The 21,694-nt window shown below is 47.1% G+C and overlaps 2 protein-coding genes across 5 annotated transcripts; one reads left to right on the top strand and one right to left on the bottom strand.

The window, feature by feature from the left end:
• Positions 1 to 2,883: 2,883 nt before the first annotated feature.
• On the bottom strand, positions 2,884 to 3,897 carry LOC132592764 (coiled-coil domain-containing protein 166-like). The gene has a single exon (XM_060279779.2). It carries the CDS (start codon positions 3,895 to 3,897, stop codon positions 2,884 to 2,886), a length of 1,014 nt encoding a protein of 337 aa, XP_060135762.2.
• Positions 3,898 to 11,511: 7,614 nt separating this feature from the next.
• Positions 11,512 to 18,655, top strand: LOC118081337 (uncharacterized). 4 transcript variants are annotated; one of them, XM_088651780.1, is made up of 4 exons: positions 11,512 to 11,568; positions 12,723 to 12,862; positions 15,419 to 15,545; positions 16,313 to 18,655. In XM_088651780.1, exons 3-4 carry the CDS (start codon positions 15,512 to 15,514, stop codon positions 18,139 to 18,141), a joined length of 1,863 nt encoding a protein of 620 aa, XP_088507906.1. In that variant the 5' UTR covers positions 11,512 to 11,568; positions 12,723 to 12,862; positions 15,419 to 15,511; the 3' UTR covers positions 18,142 to 18,655. The 4 variants fall into 4 exon arrangements, with proteins under 4 accessions (XP_088507906.1, XP_060135763.2, XP_088507907.1 ...); XM_088651779.1 differs by lacking the exon at positions 11,512 to 11,568 and adding an exon at positions 11,571 to 11,653; XM_060279780.2 differs by lacking the exon at positions 12,723 to 12,862 and having other exon boundaries at positions 11,522 to 11,568.
• The last annotated feature ends 3,039 nt before the right edge of the window (positions 18,656 to 21,694 follow it).

A 21,694-nucleotide genomic window follows, 5' to 3' on the forward strand; every position in this document is an offset into this window, starting at 1 on the left:
CCCTTCATGCCTGGTGTGAGTGGTGCTCACTGGTGTGTGTTCTGGGCATAGCTGCCAAGTCTCCCGTTTTTCGCAGGAAACCCCCGTATTTTGTCACTGTTTCCCGCTGTCATCCTGAATTGATTAATATCCCGTTAATCCCCCGGATTTAGCTCCTGCCGGTGGCCATGTACCGGCTCCCAGCTGTCTGCACGTCTGGACATGCACAGAAGCGATTTCTGGTGCCCAGACATGCAGACACGGGCAGCCCGGTGCCAGAAGTTGCTTCTGCACATGTCTGGACATGCGTAGAAGTGACTTCCGGTGCCGCTCTGCCCATGTCTGGGCACCAAAAATCGGGCAGCACTGGCACCGGAAGTCGCTTCTACGCAAGCAACTTCTGGTGCTGTGCTGCTGCTGAGTTGGAGGGTATGGTTCTGGGTGACAACTTCCTTCTGGAGTCCCTTTGGCTGCTGCTTCCCAGTGAGCCCTCTTTGGAGCCCACAAACCAGGGGAAGCTGAGCTGTGGTTCCAGGTGGTGTCAGTTTCACCAGCCTGTGGGATGTAATCCACTGGGAGCAGTCAAGTACAACATTCCTTGTTTTCCTAGAGTGGTCATGCAAGGGGATGTTTGGCCCAGCCAGTCAAAACTTCCAGTTCCTCCTGGCCTGGAGCATCCTTCCTTGAATGTGACTAGTGGGCGTCACTTTCCCAGACCTGGGAAAAGGCCAAGGCATGCTGCCATCTTCCCTTCGTCCTGCGAACTTCCTGATTCACCTGGACTGCTGGCTGCCAACCAGAAGTTCCCCAGATCATCTCCCACAAAGTCAGCATGGGTTTCTGAAAAATAAGTCATGTCAGACTAATCTGATCTCATTTTTTGACAGAATTACAAGCCTGGTAGATGAAGGGAACGCTGTAGGTGTAGCCTATCTTGATTTCAGCAAGGCCTTTGACAAGGTGCCCCATGATATTCTTGTAAGGAAGCTGGTAAAATGCGGGCTAGACAATTCTACCATTCAGTGGATTTGTAACTGGCTTACTGACCGAACCCAAAGGGTGCTCATCAATGGCTCCTCCTCATCCTGGAGAGTAGTGACTAGTGGGATGCCACAGGGTTCTGTCTTGGGCCCAGTCTTATTCAACCTCTTTATCAATGACTTGGCTGATAGGCTTGAGGGCATCCTGAGCAAGTTTGCAGATGACACCAAATTGGGAGGGGTGACTAATACCCCAGAGGACAGGATCACACTTCAAAATGACCTTAACACATTAGACAACTGGGCCAAAGCAAACAAGACGAACTTTAACACTTGGGCAAAAAAAATGAAAGGCACAAATACAGGATGGGAGACACCTGGCTTGAGAGCAGTACATGTGAAAAGGATCTAGGAGTCTTGGTAGACCACCAACTTGACATGAGTCTACAGTGTGATGCAGCAGCTCAAAAAGCCAATGCAATTCTGGGCTGCATCAATAGGAGTATAGCATCTAGATCAAGGGAAGTAATAGTACCACTGTATTCTGCTCTGGTCAGACCTCACCTGGAGTACTGTGTCCAGTTCTGGGCACCACAGTTCAAGAAGGATACTGACAAGCTGGAACGTGTCCAGAGGAGGGCAACCAAAATGGTCAAAGGCCTGGAAATGATGCCTTATGAGGAACAGCTTAGGGAGCTGGGTATGTTTAGCCTGGAGAAGAGAAGGTTAAGGGGTGATATGATAGCCATGTTCAAATATATCAAAGGATGTCATATAGAGGAGGGTGAAAGGTTGTTTTCTGCTGCTCCAGAGAAGCGGACACGGAGCAATGGATTCAAACTACAAGAAAGAAGATTCCACCTAAACATTAGGAAGAACTTCCTGACAGTAAGAGCTGTTTGGCAGTGGAATTTGCTGCCAAGGAGTGTGGGTGGAGTCTCCTTTGGAGGTCTTTAAGCAGAGGCTTGAAAGCCATATGTCACGAATGCTTTGATAGTGTTTCCTGCTCGGCAGGGGGTTGGACTGGATGGCCCTTGTGGTCTCTTCCAACTCTATGATTCTATGTGTAGAACTACTTTATGCTACGGTACTTATGAATAAGACTGTGGTGTCTATTCTTTTTGGAGGGATCTCTTACCAGGAGTAATAGAACATATCTCAATCTGAGCAAGCCAGATTGAATTGTTTATTGTCTTAAGAGGCTCACACGAGTCTGCAACCAGTTTTCTGCTGCATAAGAAGGGGAATGCCCTTTGCTATATAAAGAAACTTGCTAGCGTGAGTTAGGAAGGCTATTATTAATACATCCTCAACATTCCCACAGAGCCGCCACAGCCAATGCTCAGGGGTGATGGGACCAACAATACCTGCAGGGCCACAGGTTCCCACCCCTTCCACTAATGTAAGTTTGTGCTACTAATGCACTTAACTACGAACCCTCTTTGGCCATTGCCCAGAGGAGGCAGCAGCCTGTGTTGCCCAATGTTTTGCAGCCTCTGCCTCCTGAAGCGGGCAAGGGCTATTGCCCGAGGGCTGGTGGGTGGCAGCAGGCTGCCTCAAGAGCCTATGAGAGGGCGCAGGTCTTGCTGCTGGCTGTGAGGCCAATGGGCTTGCCTGGGAGTAAGCAGAGGCGCAGCAACCTCTTCCTCCCGCTTGCCCCGAGACCCCCATAAGAGGACAGGAAGCTGCCATCCAGCACTGATGCGCATCCACACACATCCTTTTAATTGAGGGGTGGGGGTTTGGTCCATGTTTCCTGCCGCCTCGGATACGAAGCGAAGAGCAGAACGCATGAGCTGCTGCACTCTCCAATCCCCGAACTGCTGGTTGCCTGTCTCTGAGCCGGGATTTCCGCCTCAGCTTTCAGAAGTCTGCACTCAGGCCTTCTCACCTTTGCTCACACGCCTGGAAACCGCTCCCTCTCTCAAGACTGCTGGCTGCTTGTGGGCATCACTTTCTGCTTGGGGCTGCTCTTGGGGCTCCAGAGTGGTGGCAAACCTTCAGCGGAAGCTGCTTGAGCATCCCTCTTTGCAGGCCCTTGAGCGCTCGCGCCCCGAGAGGCGTTTTGCCCGCTCTTGGGAGGCTGGCTACTGGGAGTGGGGCCGGTCTTCTGAGCCCCCTGTTCCTGGAGCCAGCGGCGCTTGTGCGCCAGGCCCTTACCATACTGGAGCTCCCGCAGGAGCTGCTCCTTCTGCTCTCTCAGCTGCTGCCGGACGGCTTTCAGGCCTTTAGCTCGCTGGATGAGGCCGAGTAGCTCGTTGCGCAGCTGCCTGTTCTCCTCCTTGACTCGGTTGGTGTGCTGGATGAGGCTGCGCACGGCTTCCTTCTCGGCCTTCTTGGCCAGAGCCTGGACCTTCTGGTCTGCCTGCACCTCATACTCCGCCTTCTGGTGCAGGTACTTGCTCTTGAGCAAGCGCATTTGCTCCGAGTGCTGGATCTTCATGGCCAGCAGCTCCTTCTCCAGCTCCCGGATGCGGCTGAGCTGCTCTGTCTGCAGCTCCTTGAAGGGCTTGAGCTCCTCCACCTCCTTGGTCATGAGGGAGAACTTGGTCTCCATCTCAATCAGCTGGCTCCTCATCTCCGTCTCCTTGTCCGTGTACTGGGAGGTCAGCTCCTCCTTCTGCTTCACGACTGTGGCCAGGTCAAAGAGGTTTTGGTCATTGAGGGTTGTGATGAAGTCCTGGCAGCGGACAGCACGCCTGTTCAGGTAGCTCTGGTAGGCCTTGCTGTTCAGCCGGATCTCCTGCGCTTCCTTGTCCAGGAGCTCGTTTCTGCTCTGGAACTGCTCCACCCGTTCCGTGTAGGTGTGGATGTGCTCCGCCAGGATGACAGACTCCTTCTTCAGAGTCTGTTCTTGCTCCGTCAAGAGCGGCCCAGTCATGCTCAGGCTCTTGGCGATGCTCTTCCGAGATTTCGACTTGGTTCTCTTTGTTGCCATGCTGTGGCAGGGTCTGCCCTCTGAGGCACTGACAAAAGAGAAATGCAATGGGATTTTACTTTAAATGTTTTGGTACCATGTTCTGAGGTACTGACGTCCTCAGTCAAGTTTCTAAAAGCAGCGACATACAAACAATCAGTTTCAATAGAAACAGAATTTTTATGAACTATCATTTGAACTGTTGATGATATTTTGGATCTGCACTGAACCAGCACCATTATCCATGTGTCATGGACTGGTTGGGCACAGAGGAATTGTGGGAGGAACCAACTGGGGAACTGCCAGGGGAAGAAGGCTCAGAGTCGGGGGCTTGGTGGTGAGACGACAATGAGTGGGAAGAGGGTGAAGAGGGAGCAGACTGGGGGGAGGAGGTGGCAGAAGCTGAAGAGGTGCCAGGATTTAGTGAGCAGGGGGGATGGGGTCTGTGGCAGAGTGAGGTCTAGTATCAGAATCAGAAGCGTAAGCAGGAGAGTGGGCTGAGGGAGGCCAAGAGGCAGAGATGAGTCAGGCTGGTGAAGAAACACAAGTGTCTTCCACACACCCACACCCTGCTGTGACAAGCTTTCCTCCCAGGATCAGGAGAGGCATGAAGCAAGAGGAGTATAGGCAGAAACACAGGTGCCAACTCAGATTGCTTGGGAAGGAAGGCCCTTAGCTGTGGGAAGGTGGGGACTTTCAGGCTCCACAACTGCCTCATAAGGATCAGACCTACCAAGGAAGACTTGCTGTGCTCATTAGGCTTGGCCCTCCTGGTAATCAATAGTTAACTTCACCCACTCTGGGTGATTTACTGCTTGCTGGCTCCCTCCTGACATCACATGAGAATGGACAGAAGCATTTGAGGCATGTATAAAAAGAGTTGGAGAGAGAGGGAACTGGGTGCCCCCCCCCCCGGAGCTCTCCATGAGCAAGGGGCTGTTTGCCAGATACGGGGCTGGAGGGGGAGGTGCTCCACAGCACCCAGTCCATAAGGATGTAGTCAGCATATCTCTTTCTTGAGCTGAGCACTTGAAAAATGCAGCTATGCCAGAATGCATGATCTGAGAGATTTTGTTCTGGGTAGCTCAGAACCTGATTAGTGCTTTGTGCTGAAGCTTCTTCAATTGATTGGGTTTTCGCTGTGCATTATGTTAATTTTAAATTTATTAAAATACAATGAAGGGATGGGGCAAAAAGTAAATGCCCTCTATTAAGTTTTTTTTGACAGAGAAGCTAAGGGATTTCCCTGTTGTTTCTCAGGCTGCGACACCCTTACTTATATCAAAAGACACTCACTTTCACCAATAGTTGTTGTGAGGATCTTGGTTCTTGGCTTCTGTGAGTATAAGAAACTGCTAATCCACCTAAGACCACTTTCCAGATGTTTCCTTTCAACACACAAACACCTGAAGACTCCCTTTTATGTTGGACTCCCTTTTCAGTTAGAAATCTTTCAAAGTTATTAGAGGTAAATTCACCTCCTCTGTTTGACTGCACTCCAGTTATCTTTGCATCATATTTTGCTTCCACCCAGTTTACAAAATTCGCAAACCTCTATTTAGCTTCTCCTTTAACAAATAAATGAACCCAAAATGCAAGAAATTGTCAACAATTATAAGATTAAATTTAGCTCCTCACAGAGTTTTCTGGAATGGATCTGCTCAATCTATATGCAGAAGTTCTAGAACTCGCTTAGGATTTCTTTCACATTTTGTGTTAATTGGAGCTGTTGTTGATTTACACTCCCTCAGCATTTACAGAGTCTACCTTTACAATGTGGGCAGAGAAACACCCCCTTTTCCTCTGTAATTTTCTTTCTCTATCTGTAGATTTGTAATCCAAATGTTTCCTGGGGCAATTTCCTTTAAGGTGATTGTCTGATCCACAGTTGTAGCACCTACAGATTCCATAAACTTTCAATGTGTTGTCACTCTTTCTTTCTTCTACATTCACTTCTTTATTTTGGCTTGTTGAAACAGCTCTCTGCCATCTTCCCTTGCTCCTGTCTTCTTTCCCATTCATATAGTTGCTGCCTGCTGTTTTTCTCACGTGCAAATTCTTTAAAGTAGTCCAAACTTCTTCTGCAGTTAACAGCCCTCTAACAGTCGGTAATTGGCTGTCTTCCAGATCAATAATTATTGTGTCTCTTGCTCTCTCCTCTCTGTGAAGCCATTCAGGAGAAAGTAAAAGTAAAAAAAGGTAAAGGACCCCTGGACAGTTAAGTCCAGTCAAAGGTGACTGTGGGGTTGCGGTGCTCATCTCGCTTTCAGGCCAAGGGAGCTGGCGTTTGTCCACAGACAGCTTTCCGGGTCATGTGGCCAACAGGACTATACCACTTCTGGTGCAACGGGACACTGTGACAGAACCCAGAGCACATGGAAACACCATTTACATTCCTGCTGTGGCAATACCTATTTATCTACTTGCACTGGCATGCTTTCGAACTACTAGGTTGGCAGAAGCTAGGACATAATAATGGGAGCTCACCCCGTTAAGGGGATTCGAACTGCCGACCTTCTGATTGGCAAGCCCAAGAGGCTCAGTGGTTTAGACCACAGCGCCACCAGCTCCCTTCTCAGGAGAAGGAGGGTCTGAAGGTGGGTCATTCATACAGGGTCTCCAGAGCAGCATCTCCATCTTGGCACACCAACTGGCATAATTCTTTTCTGTTAGTTTCTCCATACTCAGAGACACAGACATCATGAAACTTGCTTGCTTCCCTCCTGCAGTTAAACGTTCTGCAGCTTCCACAACCACTTAGCCACATAGGATCCACAGACCCCAGTTTGCCCCCGAGTTATCTGCAAAATCTTCCTTGACTGTGATGAGTTCAGATTGCTGGTTTCCAAAGTGTGGGATTGATTTCAGGAATTCTCTTATTGCTCTGTAGCGCTACCTGCTGCCCACCCTGGGCCCATAACCTTTGTTGGTTGTGCTTCTGCAGCACAGCAGGTTCCCCTCGGACCCCAGTGCTGAAGTAACCACTTCTCAGAGAGACTGAGGAAGATGAGTTTTTCATTCAGAAGTAGCAGTTAGATGAGCCAACAGGCAATTACCGGTAGTCTAATGTAAGGATTTAATACAAAGTCTCTTTCTCCCACATACAAGAGGGTGCAGTCCTTTAAGTACACTATCTCCTCAACCTCCGACAAACTCTGCATTATCCTCTCAGACCCAACTCTACACCTCTGTTAGCTTGCATACACAGTTCCCTTTTAAGGAGACTGTTCACGAGAGTCACAAGACAAAACACACTGACTCAGAAGCTGGACCTTAGTTATAGCCACCTGTTTCACAGCTGTCGCAGTTAACTCCTTTATGTAATTTATCCTTTGTAAAACACAATGGTAACACATATACCAACAATGTGTTGGTATATTGGTAACAATGGTTGGGACGCGGGTGGCGCTGTGGTCTAAACCGCAGAGCCTAGGGCTTGCTGATCAGAAGGTCAGAAGGTTGGTGGTTTGAATCCCCATGATGGGGTGAGCTCCTGTTGCTTGGTCCCTGCTCCTGCCAACCTAGCAGTTCGAAAGCATGAAGTGCAAGTAGATAAATATGTACCGCTTTGGTGGGAAGGTAAATGGCATTTCCGTGCACTGCTCTGGTTCGCCAGAAGTGGCTTTGTCATGCTGGCCAGTGGCCACATGACCTGGAAGCTGTACGCCGGCTCCCTCGGCCAGTAAAGCGAGATGAGCGCCGCAACCCCAGAGTTGTTCGCAACTGGACCTAACGGTCAGGGGTCCCTTTATCCTTTACCTTTATATCAACAATGACTTTTTGAGCAACTTTTTTGGAGAGGCACCATAGCCTGATTTGCATGTGGAAAGAAGGAAGGAAGGAAGGAAGGAAGGAAGGAAGGAAGGAAGGAAGGAAGGAAGGAAGGAAGGAAAGAAAGAAAGAAAGAAAGAAAGAAAGAAAGAAAGAAAGAAAGAAAGAAAGAAAGAAAGAAAGAAAGAAGAAATCCAAGTTCCATCCCTGGCATCTCACCTAGCAGGTGGTGAGAAAGACCCTTCTCTGCCTGAGGTTTGGGAGAGCTGGGACTAGGCTCAAAAGCTATTCTGGGCTGGATGAACCTGACCTGGTCCAAAGCCTTGGGCAAGTCACCCAACAGGTGCCAAACAATGATGGCTCTTGTCATAGTGCCCGGCCAAAATGTCTCGTTTTAACACTGCAAGGACTAACAAGGAGACTGTGGTCTGAAGATAAGTAAGACTATACCTATCCTGCCCTGTGCTGAGGTGCAAAGGAGATCTGCTTCAATGCATTTCTGAAGTTGGGAGAGGGGTGGGCAGCCCCCAGGCAGCTGTGAGAGAATCTGAGGCTGAAGGAGGGGGTGTTTCCTCACCTTTCCTCCAAGCAATGGGTGCTGGTGGTGCTGGCAGTGGGGACAAGTCTGGAGAACGGAGGTTTCTGTTAATATGGGCCCCGCTAAACCTGAGGAACTATCAGCAGCAGCAATCCTGAGCAAGGAGCAGAGCAGCCGCCATGGAGGGCAAGCTCAATTCTGTGCCACTTTGTAGAAACGTCTTGAACATTTTTGCCCCACCAGAGTGTCAGTCATGCGAGACGTTGGCCTCTTGAATGATGAACTCTCCTGAAAAGCTAAAAGGCAAAAAAGACACTCAAGAGAAGAACTCCGGTGTCACAATGGAAGTGGAATCATCACATTGTTGAAAATGGAAAGTGTCCCAAGAGCAGAAAACCATCAGAACCATGGGCTCTGGTGTCACAATGGAGGTGGAATCATCACATTGTTGAAAATGGAAGAGAGGAGCCCTACTGTTCTAGGCCAAAGCCCCCACCCCAAGCCCTGACCACTTTGTCCACACAGGCAGAATTGGGAACACTTCTACAAAGCTGCAGAATTCTCCAAGGTGGAGACCATCTTACTGCGAGTCCTGGAGGACCTGCTCCCTGCTCAGAGATGTACTTAAGGGTTAGTGAATTTGGCCCCCGCCAAGGGTGCTGGCCTGGGGGGAGCAAGAATCACATTGCTGCTGGGCCCCCCTGGGATGCTGGTTAGGGTGGGTCATAAAAAACTTTTTTTGGAAAATGTTTCCTCCCTTGATCTTATATCAGGCGTATGGTATAAACATAGTCAAATTTCAAATTTGGGACAAATCGGTTAATATTTAGAACCTGCTCCTACAGATTGAAATTTTGCCTCACTACGAGTGATGAAAATTTGACTCGTTTATTCTCAGTATGTTAAATTGTGAACTAATAAACATAAATTTTAGATTTTATGTAGAGCAATAACAGTTGCATACTATTATTTTCTGCAATATTTATTTATTTAAGATAAAACATGTTGATAATTTACATGAAAAACCAATGGTTTTGAACAAATTATATGGAACAATTAAGCAAACGGTGTACACATAAACATTAAACAATAAAACACCACTCATATTATGTGTTGCGTTAAAACATCACATTATACATAATTGTTGTTGTTGTTGTTGTTTAGTCGTTTAGTCGTGTCCGACTCTTCATGACCCCATGGACCAGAGCATGCCAGGCACTCCTGTCTTCCACTGCCTCCCGCAGTTTGGTCAAACTCATGTTCGTAGCTTCGAGAACACTGTCCAACCATCTTGTCCTCTGTCGTCCCCTTCTCCTAGTGCCCTCAATCTTTCCCAACATCAGGGTCTTTTCCAGGGAGTCTTCTCTTCTCATGAGGTGGCCAAAGTCTTGGAGCCTCAGCTTCACGATCTGTCCTTCCAGGGAGCACTCAGGGCTGATTTCCTTCAGAATGGATAGGTTTGATCTTCTTGCAGTCCATGGGACTCTCAAGAGTCTCCTCCAGCACCATAATTCAAAAGCATCAATTATTCGGCGATCAGCCTTCTTTTTGGTCCAGCTCTCACTTCCATACATCACTACTGGGAAAACCATAGCTTTAACTATACAGACCTTTGTCGGCAAGGTGATGTCTCTGCTTTTTAAGATGCTGTCTAGGTTTGTCATTGCTTTTCTCCCAAGAAGCAGGCGTCTTTTAATTTCGTGGCTGCTGTCACCATCTGCAGTGATCAAGGAGCCCAAGAAAGTAAAATCTCTCACTGCCTCCATTTCTTCCCCTTCTATTTGCCTGGAGGTGATGGGACCAGTGGCCATGATCTTGGTTTTTTTGATGTTGAACTTCAGACCATATTTTGCGCTCTCCTCTTTCACCCTCATTAAAAGGTTCTTTAATTCCTCCTCGCTTTCTGCCATCAAGGTTGTGTCATCTGCATATCTGAGGTTGTTGATATTTCTTCCGGCAATCTTAATTCCGGTTTGGGATTCATCTAGTCTAGCCTTTCGCATGATGAATTCTGCATATAAGTTAAATAAGCTGGGAGACAATATACAACCTTGTCATACTCCTTTCCCAATTTTGAACCAATCAGTTGTTCCATATCCAGTTCTAACTGTAGCTTCTTGTCCCACATAGAGATTTCTCAGGAGACAGATGAGGTGATCAGGCACTCCCATTTCTTATGATGAACGGCTTAGGGGAGCTGGGTATGTTTAGCCTGGAGAAGAGAAGGTTAAGGGGTGATATGATAGCCATGCTCAAATATATAAAAGGATGTCATATAGAGGAGGGTGAAAGGTTGTTTTCTGCTGCTCCAGAGAAGCGGACACGGAGCAATGGATTCAAGCTACAAGAAAGAAGATTCCACCTCAACATTAGGAAGAACTTCCTGACAGTAAGAGCTGTTTGGCAGTGGAATTTGCTACCAAGGAGTGTGGTTGTTATGTACTGAGCTGAATCCTAGAACAATAGGATTCAGAATCAGCGGGAGCTACCCAATCCAACTCCAGGTGGAAGTGAATCCGCAACCTGATTGGCCTGCTGGAGCAGCCAATCAGGCGGCTGGCAGAAGTGAATCTGCTACCTGATTGGCCTGTAGGAGCAGCCAATCAGGCTGCAGGCAAAAGTCAATCCACAATATAATTGGCCCACAGGTGTAGCCCTGAAGTAGCCAATCACGCAAGGCCCATTGTGTAAATAATGTATATAAGCAGATGGTTTTGGGAAAAGAGCCATTCGTCTTCTCTTCTCCTCCTTGATGACTATGAGCTGAATAAAGAGCATGAAATTCACTCTTGACTCCGAGTATATTTCAGTGGTGGAGTCTCCTTCTTTGGAGGTCTTTAAGCAGAGGCTTGACAGGCATATGTCAAGAATGCTTTGATGGTGTTTCCTGCTTGGCAGGGGGTTGGACTGGATGGCCCTTGCGGTCTCTTCCAACTCTATGATTCCATGATTCCTTTTTTTTTTTTGTTCTTGTTAACTACGCTGTGTTTTTATTTTGCATGTCTTTCTTTTTCCAATTCATCTTTATTGGTTTTTAACAACAGGAATAACTTTCTTGACACAAAATCCCAGCGTCAAGTTTCCGTTTCTTGTTGATGTGCCTTTGTTTCTAAATCGTCAGAAAGAAAAACCAAGATCTCTTCTTCATCCTTCGACTCGTTCACATTCTAATTCCCTCCGTGAGTGAGTTCCTTTTGCATTCATTTCTAGGCTGCCCGTTGCCCGGCGATCGAGCCTCCTTCTCCCCGGATCCTGCAGGTGGGGAGCTGGGCGCGCCCGGCTTGACAAGGGTTACAATGAACGGAGCGGGATTCCTAGAGGGAACCGGAAAGGAAGGCGGAGCCGGAAGCCCCGCCCTCCGCGTCTCTTCCTGCGACCCTTCCGTGAGTCTCTCTCGGCCCCGGGATCGAAGCGGTTGGCAGGGGGAGTCTGGCCGGCCTCCGCGCAGCCCCGGGACAAGGCCGCCAGGTCGCAGCTCCAGCCTGGCTCGGGGGGGTGGGGGTGGGAAGGAAGGAACCGAAGCCCGGCCTGGCGGGAAGGGGGCGGGCGGAGGGTTCGAGACCCACTGGTTTCCCTCCCTCACCTGCCTTGGCTGGCCAGGTGAAGCCCTGGGCGAGAGCTCCCCAGAAGGAGCCTGAGGTGTCCCCTGCCAGACACCCTAGAACAGGGGTGGCCAACTCCCAAAAGACTGTGATCTACTTTCAGAATCAAAATCTGGCGGTGATCTACCCCCATTTTTTGGGGTTCGGCTCAAAGTTGTTGAGCTTTTTTTAGGGAGAAGGAAAGGGGGGTGACCAAATTTGGTAACCTTTTTGGGGGAGCACAGCCCAAATACTTTTTCTTACAGGGGGCAACAGAAACTTTTTTATAGATTTCTTGGGAGAGAATTGCATAAAAGCACTCACAAAACTGTACGCCGCACAAACTCCTTTACCCACTCCATTAACCTACCTATCAGGATTTCTTAAAAAAATACATGCCTTCATCCATTGTTAGTATGACACCTGCAGCACCATTTTGGTAACCAACTGTTCAGTATCAGATGAGTACTGTGTCAGGACCAGCTTCAGGGAATCCTTAAGGTGCTCATCTGTCATGTTTAAACATTGCTCTCTCTCTCTCTCTCTTTCTCCCCCACCCCCTCAGCTAGGGCCACCCACCTCTCTCTCTCTCTCTCTCTCTCTCTCTCTCTCTGGCTCCCAGTGGCTCAAAGAGACAGGGACAGGGGGGAAATCCTTCTGTGAGTTGCGGCTCCCGCTTTCCTCCCACGCACGCAAACTCACACACACCCCTCCCTCTCTGCCAACATGAGGGAGGAGGAGCCGGGGAGCTCTAGGCAGGCAAGAGGGACAGAGAGCAATCCAGCCATTCTGTGCAACACACTAACACAGTCACACACATACTGGTAAACTCAGTATCGGGAAGAGGGAAGGAGTTCTCCCTGCAATTGCTCACGGTTATTGAGCTTTTATGTGGGGGAGAGAGAAGAGTTCTTGAGGGTTTCTTTTTAGGGGGAGAGCTCTTTCTTTTCTTTTAGGCTAGCGATCACTAAGCAACCCACAATCTACCCACGATCTACCAGAAACGTCCTGAGGATCTACCGGTAGATCCCGATCTACCTGTTGGCCATGTCTGCCCTAGAAGAAGGATCATAGGAGTAACAAAGGATCCAAAGAAGTAGGCCGAGTCTTCATGTTATTTGTATATAACAAAAATAGCACAAGAAATGGGCAAGAATATCTCCGGCATGTGGTTTATTACTAGTGGTCAATATATGAGTTCTTGGTTCATGAATTGGTTTAAACCGAAACAAAACAGCATGTTGTGGCTGCTTTAGGTGAGATTCCTGCATTGCAGGGGGTTGGACTAAATGACCATCAGGGTCCCTGGCAACTCTATGATTCTATGAAAAGGGAGATAGGATAGAACAGAGTCAACAGATAACGTTCTAGGGCTGGGTGATTTCTAGTTTTCAGCATTTTAATTTAGCATACCAATATATCACAGTGTCTGAAATAAGCCTGGAACTGTGGAGAAGCAAATGAAAACTAGCAACTACTACTACTTAGGGGTCTAAAACGGATACATTTTTAATTACCTTTAGCATATTGTTGCAGCAGTTATTTTATAGGATATATAATTTAAAAATTAGCACATTTTCTCTAAAGCTGTAGAAGTAATAAGTAGCATGGATATCAAAGGTAAGGTAAGAGAATGTTCCCCCCAAAATTAATTACATTACTAAACAAGAAAAAAGCCAATTCTCTGTCTCACTTAGATGTTAAAATATTATTCACTATTGAGTCTCAATTGAATTTGTATATACATCCCAGAACACCAGTTATTTGATTGTTTGGTGATTTTCTTTTATAAACCAGTTCAAACTAGAAAGAATGGACAAAATTTTACCAAACAAAAATTTATTTTAAAAAATGCATATATTTTGCCAGGAAAAATTGAATTTTGGTGTTCTCTGGCAATCAAGAGACACACAAAAGGAGAGCGGAGGGAAGAGGCTTAAACAACAGGACAAAGTTTATTTTATTTTATTAATGTAATAGCCTGAGAAGTAATAACCCCTGTTATTAGTCAGAAGTAATAACCCCAGTTTATTTTTCCATCGGACTAGCTGCTGCTTCCAAGAGAGCTCCGGCTGAGGGCAGCAGTCGTTCAAAAGACAGGAAAGGACTTGGGGGAGGCAAGGAGGAAAGGGCTTCCTGCTCTTGCGAGGCCTCTGGCAAAAGTTGGGGATCAGGAGGCGCCTGCAGGCGGACCCTGCCATCTGAGAGAGCCTGGAGAAGGAGCAAGGAAGGGAGAAAGGGGCTCCCAGCAAGAAGCCCAGAGCTGCCTCGGACCAGCCTCTCCCTCCATCACCTACCAGCTTGACCCATGCACTGAAAACAAGAAGCTGATGGTTTCTCTGTTCCTGAGGAAAGGTCCTGGGTTGGCTGCTTTCTTCAGCACCTGCTCTTCTGGTTTGCTGCCCCTCACAGGAGGCAGGGAAGAGCCGAGTTGACAGAGCAACAGGGGCGGCAGGAATCACGAAAAGCAAGGGCCAGCTTCACAGTTTCCCCCACATGGTCACTTTTTACATAGGGCCAGCACTCTTTGTCATTTACGCTATATTGCCACGTTGAATGTTATGAAACCTCTACCATGATGCGGACTTCAGACTGGTTTTGGATGATGTACCGATTTATCATCCAGCCCTAGTCTGGAGCCCTTGTGGTTGTGCTTGTTGGAGATTCATTCCCCGTGTGCAGTCATGGGTTTGTTGTCTATCACATGACTGTATATATTTACATTTCACAGAATGGGAAGTGTCGTAGACAGGGTGTCTGTCTTACTGTGTTCTGTGAAGTGGGACTATTGTCCTTTGTTCTTTCTCTTTGCTGTCTGATGCTAGAGAGAGAGGCATCCATGTTGCAGTGCTCCATGTGTGTTTTATATGTAAATAAAGTAGATTAGCCAAAATGCTGAGTTGCTGAGTTCTGTTACGCAACTGCGCAAATCTCTGTGGATCCCAAGTGTACTGATGTCTTCTGGCATCAGTCGCTGTGATGTTCAGCTAAGGAGTGCTTTTGAAGCTCCCGAATGCCCAGGAGGGAGGGAAAATGCCAGTCGGGCATGTGTCTCTGCCAAGGTTCTACTTGCGAGTAGAACATCCTGACAGTGCTTAGATTAAGTAAGAGTAATGGTGGAACGGATTCCCTCAAGAGGTGCTGGACCCCTTCCTGGGAAACTTTGAAGCAGAGGTTGGAGGGCCATGGGTGCTTTAATTGAGATTCCTGCATTGCAGAGGGTTGGACAATAATCCTCAGGGTCTCTTCCAAGTCTATGATTGTATGTCACTAGTATTATTTATCAGTTGTAGTTGTATTTCAATATTGATTGTTGAATGCTACATTGGCTTCTAAGCAGTTGACAAACAATAGTAAACAGTGGCCATGTACCTAATCAGTTCCCTCAATTGCACAATGAGGGTTTCCCCCCTAAAACAGTGCACAGGGAGAAAAGAACACAATGTGGAGCTCTACCCATTTAAACAAAGATTTCCATCATTAAAATACACAATAAAATTATTCCATTAAATGTTAAATAAGCATCCATAATTAAAATGTGCAGCAAAACAATCCCATTAAAACAACACAGCAAAGAACAGGCGGAAAACAACAGACCAAAGTATAGTAGATATTTTTTATGCTATCTAAGACAAAGACCTTTTTCTTTTAGGGTCCAGTGTATTTTGAAGATGTAGCTACTTGTTTCACAGATGAGGAGTGGGCGTTGCTGGATCCTGACCAGAGAGCTCTGCCTAAGGAAGTCATGGAGGAGAATCGGGGGATCTTGGACTTTCTTGGTAAGGCTTGGTTGGATCATAATATCTGTTTTTAAATTCAAGACCTATATCTATGTGATGAACTTCCCACTTACACAATCTGGGATTCTAACACCCCGCACAGCTTACCTCGAATGGAAGGCTATCTACCGCTTTTCTGTGATTATTCTTCCTCCAGTTATGCCTTTTTAATCATGATCAGGCTGAACTTCTTAGTCCTTTTTTGATGGGGAAGTGGAAGTAGCTTCTGTCCGGTTTTTTGTTTTTGCTTCCGTCAGTTTTTGGTTGACCAAAGAGACAATTGACTTTGGAGATGGAGTGGATTTCATGAGCCAAACAAAATCCATCCCAGGAACGAGCCAGACTTTTCAAATCTCAGGTTCCCATAAATATGTCAGTGAATTCCAGGCAATAAAGGCAGTGAACCCTATAGTACAGACAGAGCTTGCCAAACTTTTCATATTGGTGACACATTTTTTGGGACATGCATCATTTTGCAACACAGTAATTCAGTTTTGCATCATTTTGTGACACAGTAATTCAGTTTTACAAGCAACTAACCCCTTTCTAGCCCCAGGAGGAGCGTGGGATGTGTTTGTGCAAAAGAGCTACACACTGCAGTTGATACGCTAATATGTCGCAGAACACAGTTTGGAAAGCTCTGTAGTAAGACCTCATGACTAATGCCCCTCAGTTCTTCCTCTATCACAAGTGTTCATTAGCATTGTTCAATAATTTGGGGCTCCATTTCTTCCTGAGGCTCTAATCTGTTTCTCTCCTCATTGCAGAAGGTGATGAATTGGAAATTAAGAAGGGAGGCTACCACAAAATCGGCACAGTGGAGAAGCCATATCAACACTTGGAGTGTGGAGCGAACTTCAAGCAGAGCTCCCATTTCACTTCCCAACAAAGAAATCCTACTGGGGAGAAGCCCTATCAGTGCTTGGAATGTGGGGAAAGCTTCAGCCAAAAGAAGACTCTCACTTCCCATCAAAGAATTCATACAGGAGAGAAACATTATCAGTGCTTGGAATGTGGAAAGAGCTTTAAAAGTAGCGGAAACCTCCGCCAACATCAGAAAGTTCACAGTGGGGAAAAACCTCACCAGTGCTTGGAATGTGGAAAGAGCTTAAGTAGTAAAGAAAGGCTCTCTTCCCATCAAAGAATTCATACAGGGGAGAAGCCTTATCAGTGCTTGGAATGTGGAAAGAGCTTCCGTGCGAGGAGCAATCTCATGGCCCATCAAAGAATTCATACAGGGGAGAAGCCTTATCAGTGCTTGGAATGTGGAAAGAGCTTTAAAAGTAGCAGAAACCTCCGAGAACACCAGAAAGTTCACAGTGGGGAAAAACCATATCAGTGCTTGGAATGTGGAAAGAGCTTCCGTTACAGGAGCCATCTTAGAACCCATCAGATAACTCATACAGGGGAGAAGCCCTATCAGTGCTTGGAATGTGGAAAGAGCTTAAGTAGTAAAGAAAGGCTCTCTTCCCATCAAAGAATTCATACAGGGGAGAAGCCTTATCAGTGCTTGGAATGTGGAAATAGCTTCCGTGCGAAGACCAATCTTGAGATCCATCAAAGAATTCATACAGGGGAGGAGCCATATCAATGCTTGGAATGTGGAAAGGGCTTTAAAAGTAGTGGAAACCTCCGAGAACACCAGAAAGTTCACAGTGGGGAAAAACCATATCAGTGCTTGGAATGTGGAAAGAGCTTCAGTTACAGCAGCTACTTAACTTCCCACCTAAGAATTCATACAGGGGAGAAACCATATCAGTGCTCAGAATGTGGAAAGAGCTTCCCACAGCGGTCCAATCTTACAAGCCACCAGAGAATTCATACAGTGGGGAAGCCATATCATTGCTTGGCATGTGGGAAGGGCTTCCGTGTGAGGTCCACTCTCACAGCCCATCAAAGAATTCATACAGGAGAAAAACCATATCGGTGCTCAGAATGTGGGAAGAGCTTTAACGCAAGCGCAAACTTCTATCGGCATCAGAAAATTCACCGTGGGGAGAAACCACATCAGTGCTTGGAATGTGGAAAGAGCTTCAGTCATAGGTCCACTCTCATGGCCCATCAAGTAATTCATACAGGGGAGAAACCATATCAGTGCTTGGAATGTGGAAAGAGCTTCAGTCAGAAGTCCAATCTCTCAGCCCATCAAAGAATTCATACTGGAGATAAACCATATCAGTGCTTTGAATGTGGAAAGAGCTTTAACACAAGCACAAACCTCCATAGTCATCAAAGTATTCACCGTGGGGAGAAACCATTTCAGTGCCAAGAGTGTGGAAAGAGCTTCACGTGGAAGGAGAGTCTCACTTCTCATCAAAGAATTCATACAGGGGAGAAACCATTTCAGTGCTTGGAATGTGGAAAGAGCTTCAGTAAGAGGGCCAAACTCACAGCCCATCAAAGAATTCATACAAGGGAGAAACCGCATCAGTGTTCAGAATGTGGAAAGCGCTTCTGTCAGAAAGACAAACTCACAGCCCATCAAAGAATTCATGCAGGAGAAAAACCATTTCAGTGCTTGGAATGTGGAAAGAGCTTCAGTCAGAGGTCCAATCTCACAGTCCATGAAAGAATTCATACAGGGGGGAAACTATAGGTAAAAGGTTGTTGTTGTTTTACATCTTTATTGGTTTTTCTATTGATTTACAACCACCCTTTTCATACACGTCAACATTCACTATAAACAATTGAAATCTCTCAACATTCCACCATTGAACATGTAAAGGTAAAGGGACCCCTGACCATTAGGTCCAGTTGTGACCGACTCTGGGGTTGTGGCGCTCATCTCGCGTTATTGGCCGAGGGAGCTGGCGTACAGCTTCCAGGTCATGTGGCCAGCATGACAAAGCCGCTTCTGGTGAACCAGAGAAGCACACGGAAATGCCGTTTACCTATTTATCTACTTGCACTTTGACATGCTTTCGAACTGCTAGGTGGGCAGGAGCTGGGACCGAGCAACGGAAGCTCACCCCATCACGGGGATTCAAACAGCCAACTTTCTGATCGACAAGCCCTAGGCTCTGTGGTTTAACCCACAGCGCCACCCGCATCTCTATATTGAACATGTATGCATAAACAAAAAATAAAATAAAAATTATGTTACTTATCTACTTATGTTGTTACTTTGTTTGCACTGGACTTCCTTCTACCTCTTCCTAGGGTCCATAGAATTCTTTGTTGTATGCCTTTCCAGTTGTATCTAATCTTCTATTTACCATCGTTTCCACTGTTTCTACTGGTTATCTTTACAAGAGTCAATCTAGCCCAGTCAAAATTTTTTAATCACTGCAGTAATCTTTCAGATATTTTAAAAAATTACTCCAATTGCTCTTAACTTTTTGGTACTCTTGGTCTCTTAACTGCCCTGTCAGCTTATCCATCTCCGCATATTCCATCAGTTTCGCTCTTTGTTGGAATTTGGTCTCCTTTCCAGTTTTGTGCTGTCAATACTCTTGCTGCCGTGGTGGCTTACATAAATAACTTCTTCAGATCTTTGGGGAATCTCACCCTCAATGATTCCTAGAAGGAAAGCTTCTGGCTTTTTGGGAAACGATAATTTAAACATCTTCTTTAACTCATTGTATCCCATAATTCTATTTTTTTACATCTCTACCATGCATGATACATTGTTCCTACTGCTGGTCTGAATAGAGACATTGGATTCTTATAAATTATACATCTCACCCCTTGCTTTTTCCTGTAAGACCAATTGCAGTTGTTAACAGTCGTCAACAGGCTTACCACACCTATCAGCGAATCACCCATTCCCACCACCCTTCTGAGTAATACCCCTCCCCACCCTCTCACTAAATATAAGGGCCTGGTGACTTTTGTTTCTGTGTATCTGAAGAAGTGCATGCACGTGAAAGCTCATACCAATGACAAACTTAGTCGGTCTCTAAGGTGCTACTGGAAGGAATTTTTTAATTTTGTTTCGACTATGGCAGACCAGCACGGCTACCTACCTGGAACACCCTTAATGTAAACGGACTGTGCTTGAATGTACTGTCACTACTGGAGAGGGAGAACTTCAATATAATGGTTTTGCAAGTTTTTTTTTTAAAAAAATAAATGCAAAAGTTGCCTGACTGGGTCATCAATGCTCTGCCCTGGCAGCCAGTGCAATCAGGCCAGGATCCATGTAATAGGCTCAGACCATCTTGTCGCAGTAAGCAACCTGGCTGCTTAATTCTGCACCAGCTGAAGTTTCCAAACCATCTTCAGATGCAGCTCCAAGTATAACATGTTCCAGTAATCTAACCTAGGGATTTGGGGTTAGAGTTAGGGGTTCACTAGCTGGAGCTGCACTGAATCCCCCTGAAACCTTCAATCCAGAGCCATTGCAGTGGAAATAGTGTCAGCTGCTCCTTGCAGTCTCCTCTGGGCTCCCCATCTGGCTGTGGCAGGGAGGGCAGAGCCAAGAGCCATGGGCCGTGACTGGCCTTCTGAAGGTTGAGCCCACCAGGGCTTGGCCTTGAGGGCCAGACCTTTGCTTGGGTCCCACAGGGTTGAAGATCCTTCTTCACCTCACCGAGTTGCAGGCCAGCTGGGTCTCTGGTCCCACCTAGCCAGCAGGGCCGGCACGTCCATTTAGACAAACTAGGCAGCTGCCTAGGGCGCCAAAATGAAGGGGGCGCTGGCCAGCCTGCCCCCCGGTGCTGCCTGGGGCTGCCTCCACTGTGGCTGTCAGCTGTTGAGCGGCTTCAGGCCGATATCCTGAGGCGTGCGCGTGCCTCCGGAGAGCGGCCTGAAGCCGCTCAACAGCTGACAGCCGCAGTGGAGGTGGCCACCCCAGGCTCGCGCTCCCAGCGTTAAGCTCCGGAGGCACGCGGGGAGCGTGAGGCTGGGGCTGCCTCCTCCACGCCTGTCACTGTTGAGCAGCTTCAGGCCGCTATCCCGAGGCACGCGCGTGCCTCAGGGGAGCGGCCTGAAGCCGCTCAACAGGCAGCTGCCCCAGACTTGCGCTCCCGGCGTGAGGGGAGTGCGAGCCTGGGGTCACCTCGCTGCGCCTCTCAGCTGTTTTTTATTTTTATTTTTATTTTTCCTACTTTTTATTTTTTCTATTTTTCTATTTTCTATTTTTTTTATATAAAAATTAATACAGTATTTATATTTATTTATTTATTTATTGGGGGAGCGGGGGGGCAGAAGGTGATCTTGCCTAGGGCGCAAAAAACCCTAGCACCAGCCCTGCTAGCCAGGGATCCCCAAACCCACTTGCTCCCTAGACCTTCTTGGAGGTCCCAGTTTCTGCCTCTAGCCGGGAGTCTGCCACAAGACTCTTTGATCGTTCTTACCGCTGAGACATGAGGTGATTTGGTCTCTCTGAATTGCTGTATTGTGCCCCTGCACTTACAGTGTTACAATTTCTCAACTGCCCACATTGAAATTTTCATCAGTTTTATCATCTGCATCCCAGCAGAGAGATTCAATCCAAACTGGATCTCTCTTAGTTCCTCTTGGCTTTCTCCCCCTTGATAAGTTTAAAAGCTGCTCTGCCACCGTTTTTATTTTTGGTGCCAGCAGTAGTCTGGTTCTATCCCTGGTTGAAGGGGAGCCTGCCCCTTTTCTACAGGCCCAGCTTGCCCCAGCTTGTTTCTCAGTGCCTAACAAATCCAAACTCCTCCTCCTGACCCCACCGTCTCCTCCACACATTAAGACCACAGAGTCTGGCTTTGTGGCATGGAACTGGCAGCATTTCAGAGAAAGCTACCTTGCAGGTCCTGGCTTCCAGTATCCTATTGAGCAACCTAAATTTGGCTCCTAGGACCTTGTGACTACATCTTCCCATGTCTTTGGTGCTAACATGCCCCATAACCACTGACTCCTCCCCAGTACTATCTAGCCAGGCTATCTAGGTGACAAGCGACCTCCTCAGCCCTTGCACCAGGCAGGCAATCTGGCCTGCAGTCTGTCCATTCATTGCATATCCAACTATGTAGATTCCGAGTGATTTCCCTGTCTCCCTGCAAAGTGAGCTGGAGTCTGGCTAGAGGAACAGTGGGCATGGTATCATGATAGGGGATAAATTTCTCATTCCAGATGTTACCAGAAAGATGATGGTTAATTGCAGACAGATGTTTCCATAGTATCCAGCGACCAGGTGGCTCATCAAGGCAAGACAGTTTGAGCATATCACACAGATCCTA

The sequence above is a fragment of the Zootoca vivipara genome, chromosome 9, assembly GCF_965207765.1.
Source record: "Zootoca vivipara chromosome 9, rZooViv2.hap1.1, whole genome shotgun sequence".
Classification (NCBI taxonomy): Eukaryota; Metazoa; Chordata; class Lepidosauria; order Squamata; family Lacertidae; genus Zootoca; species Zootoca vivipara.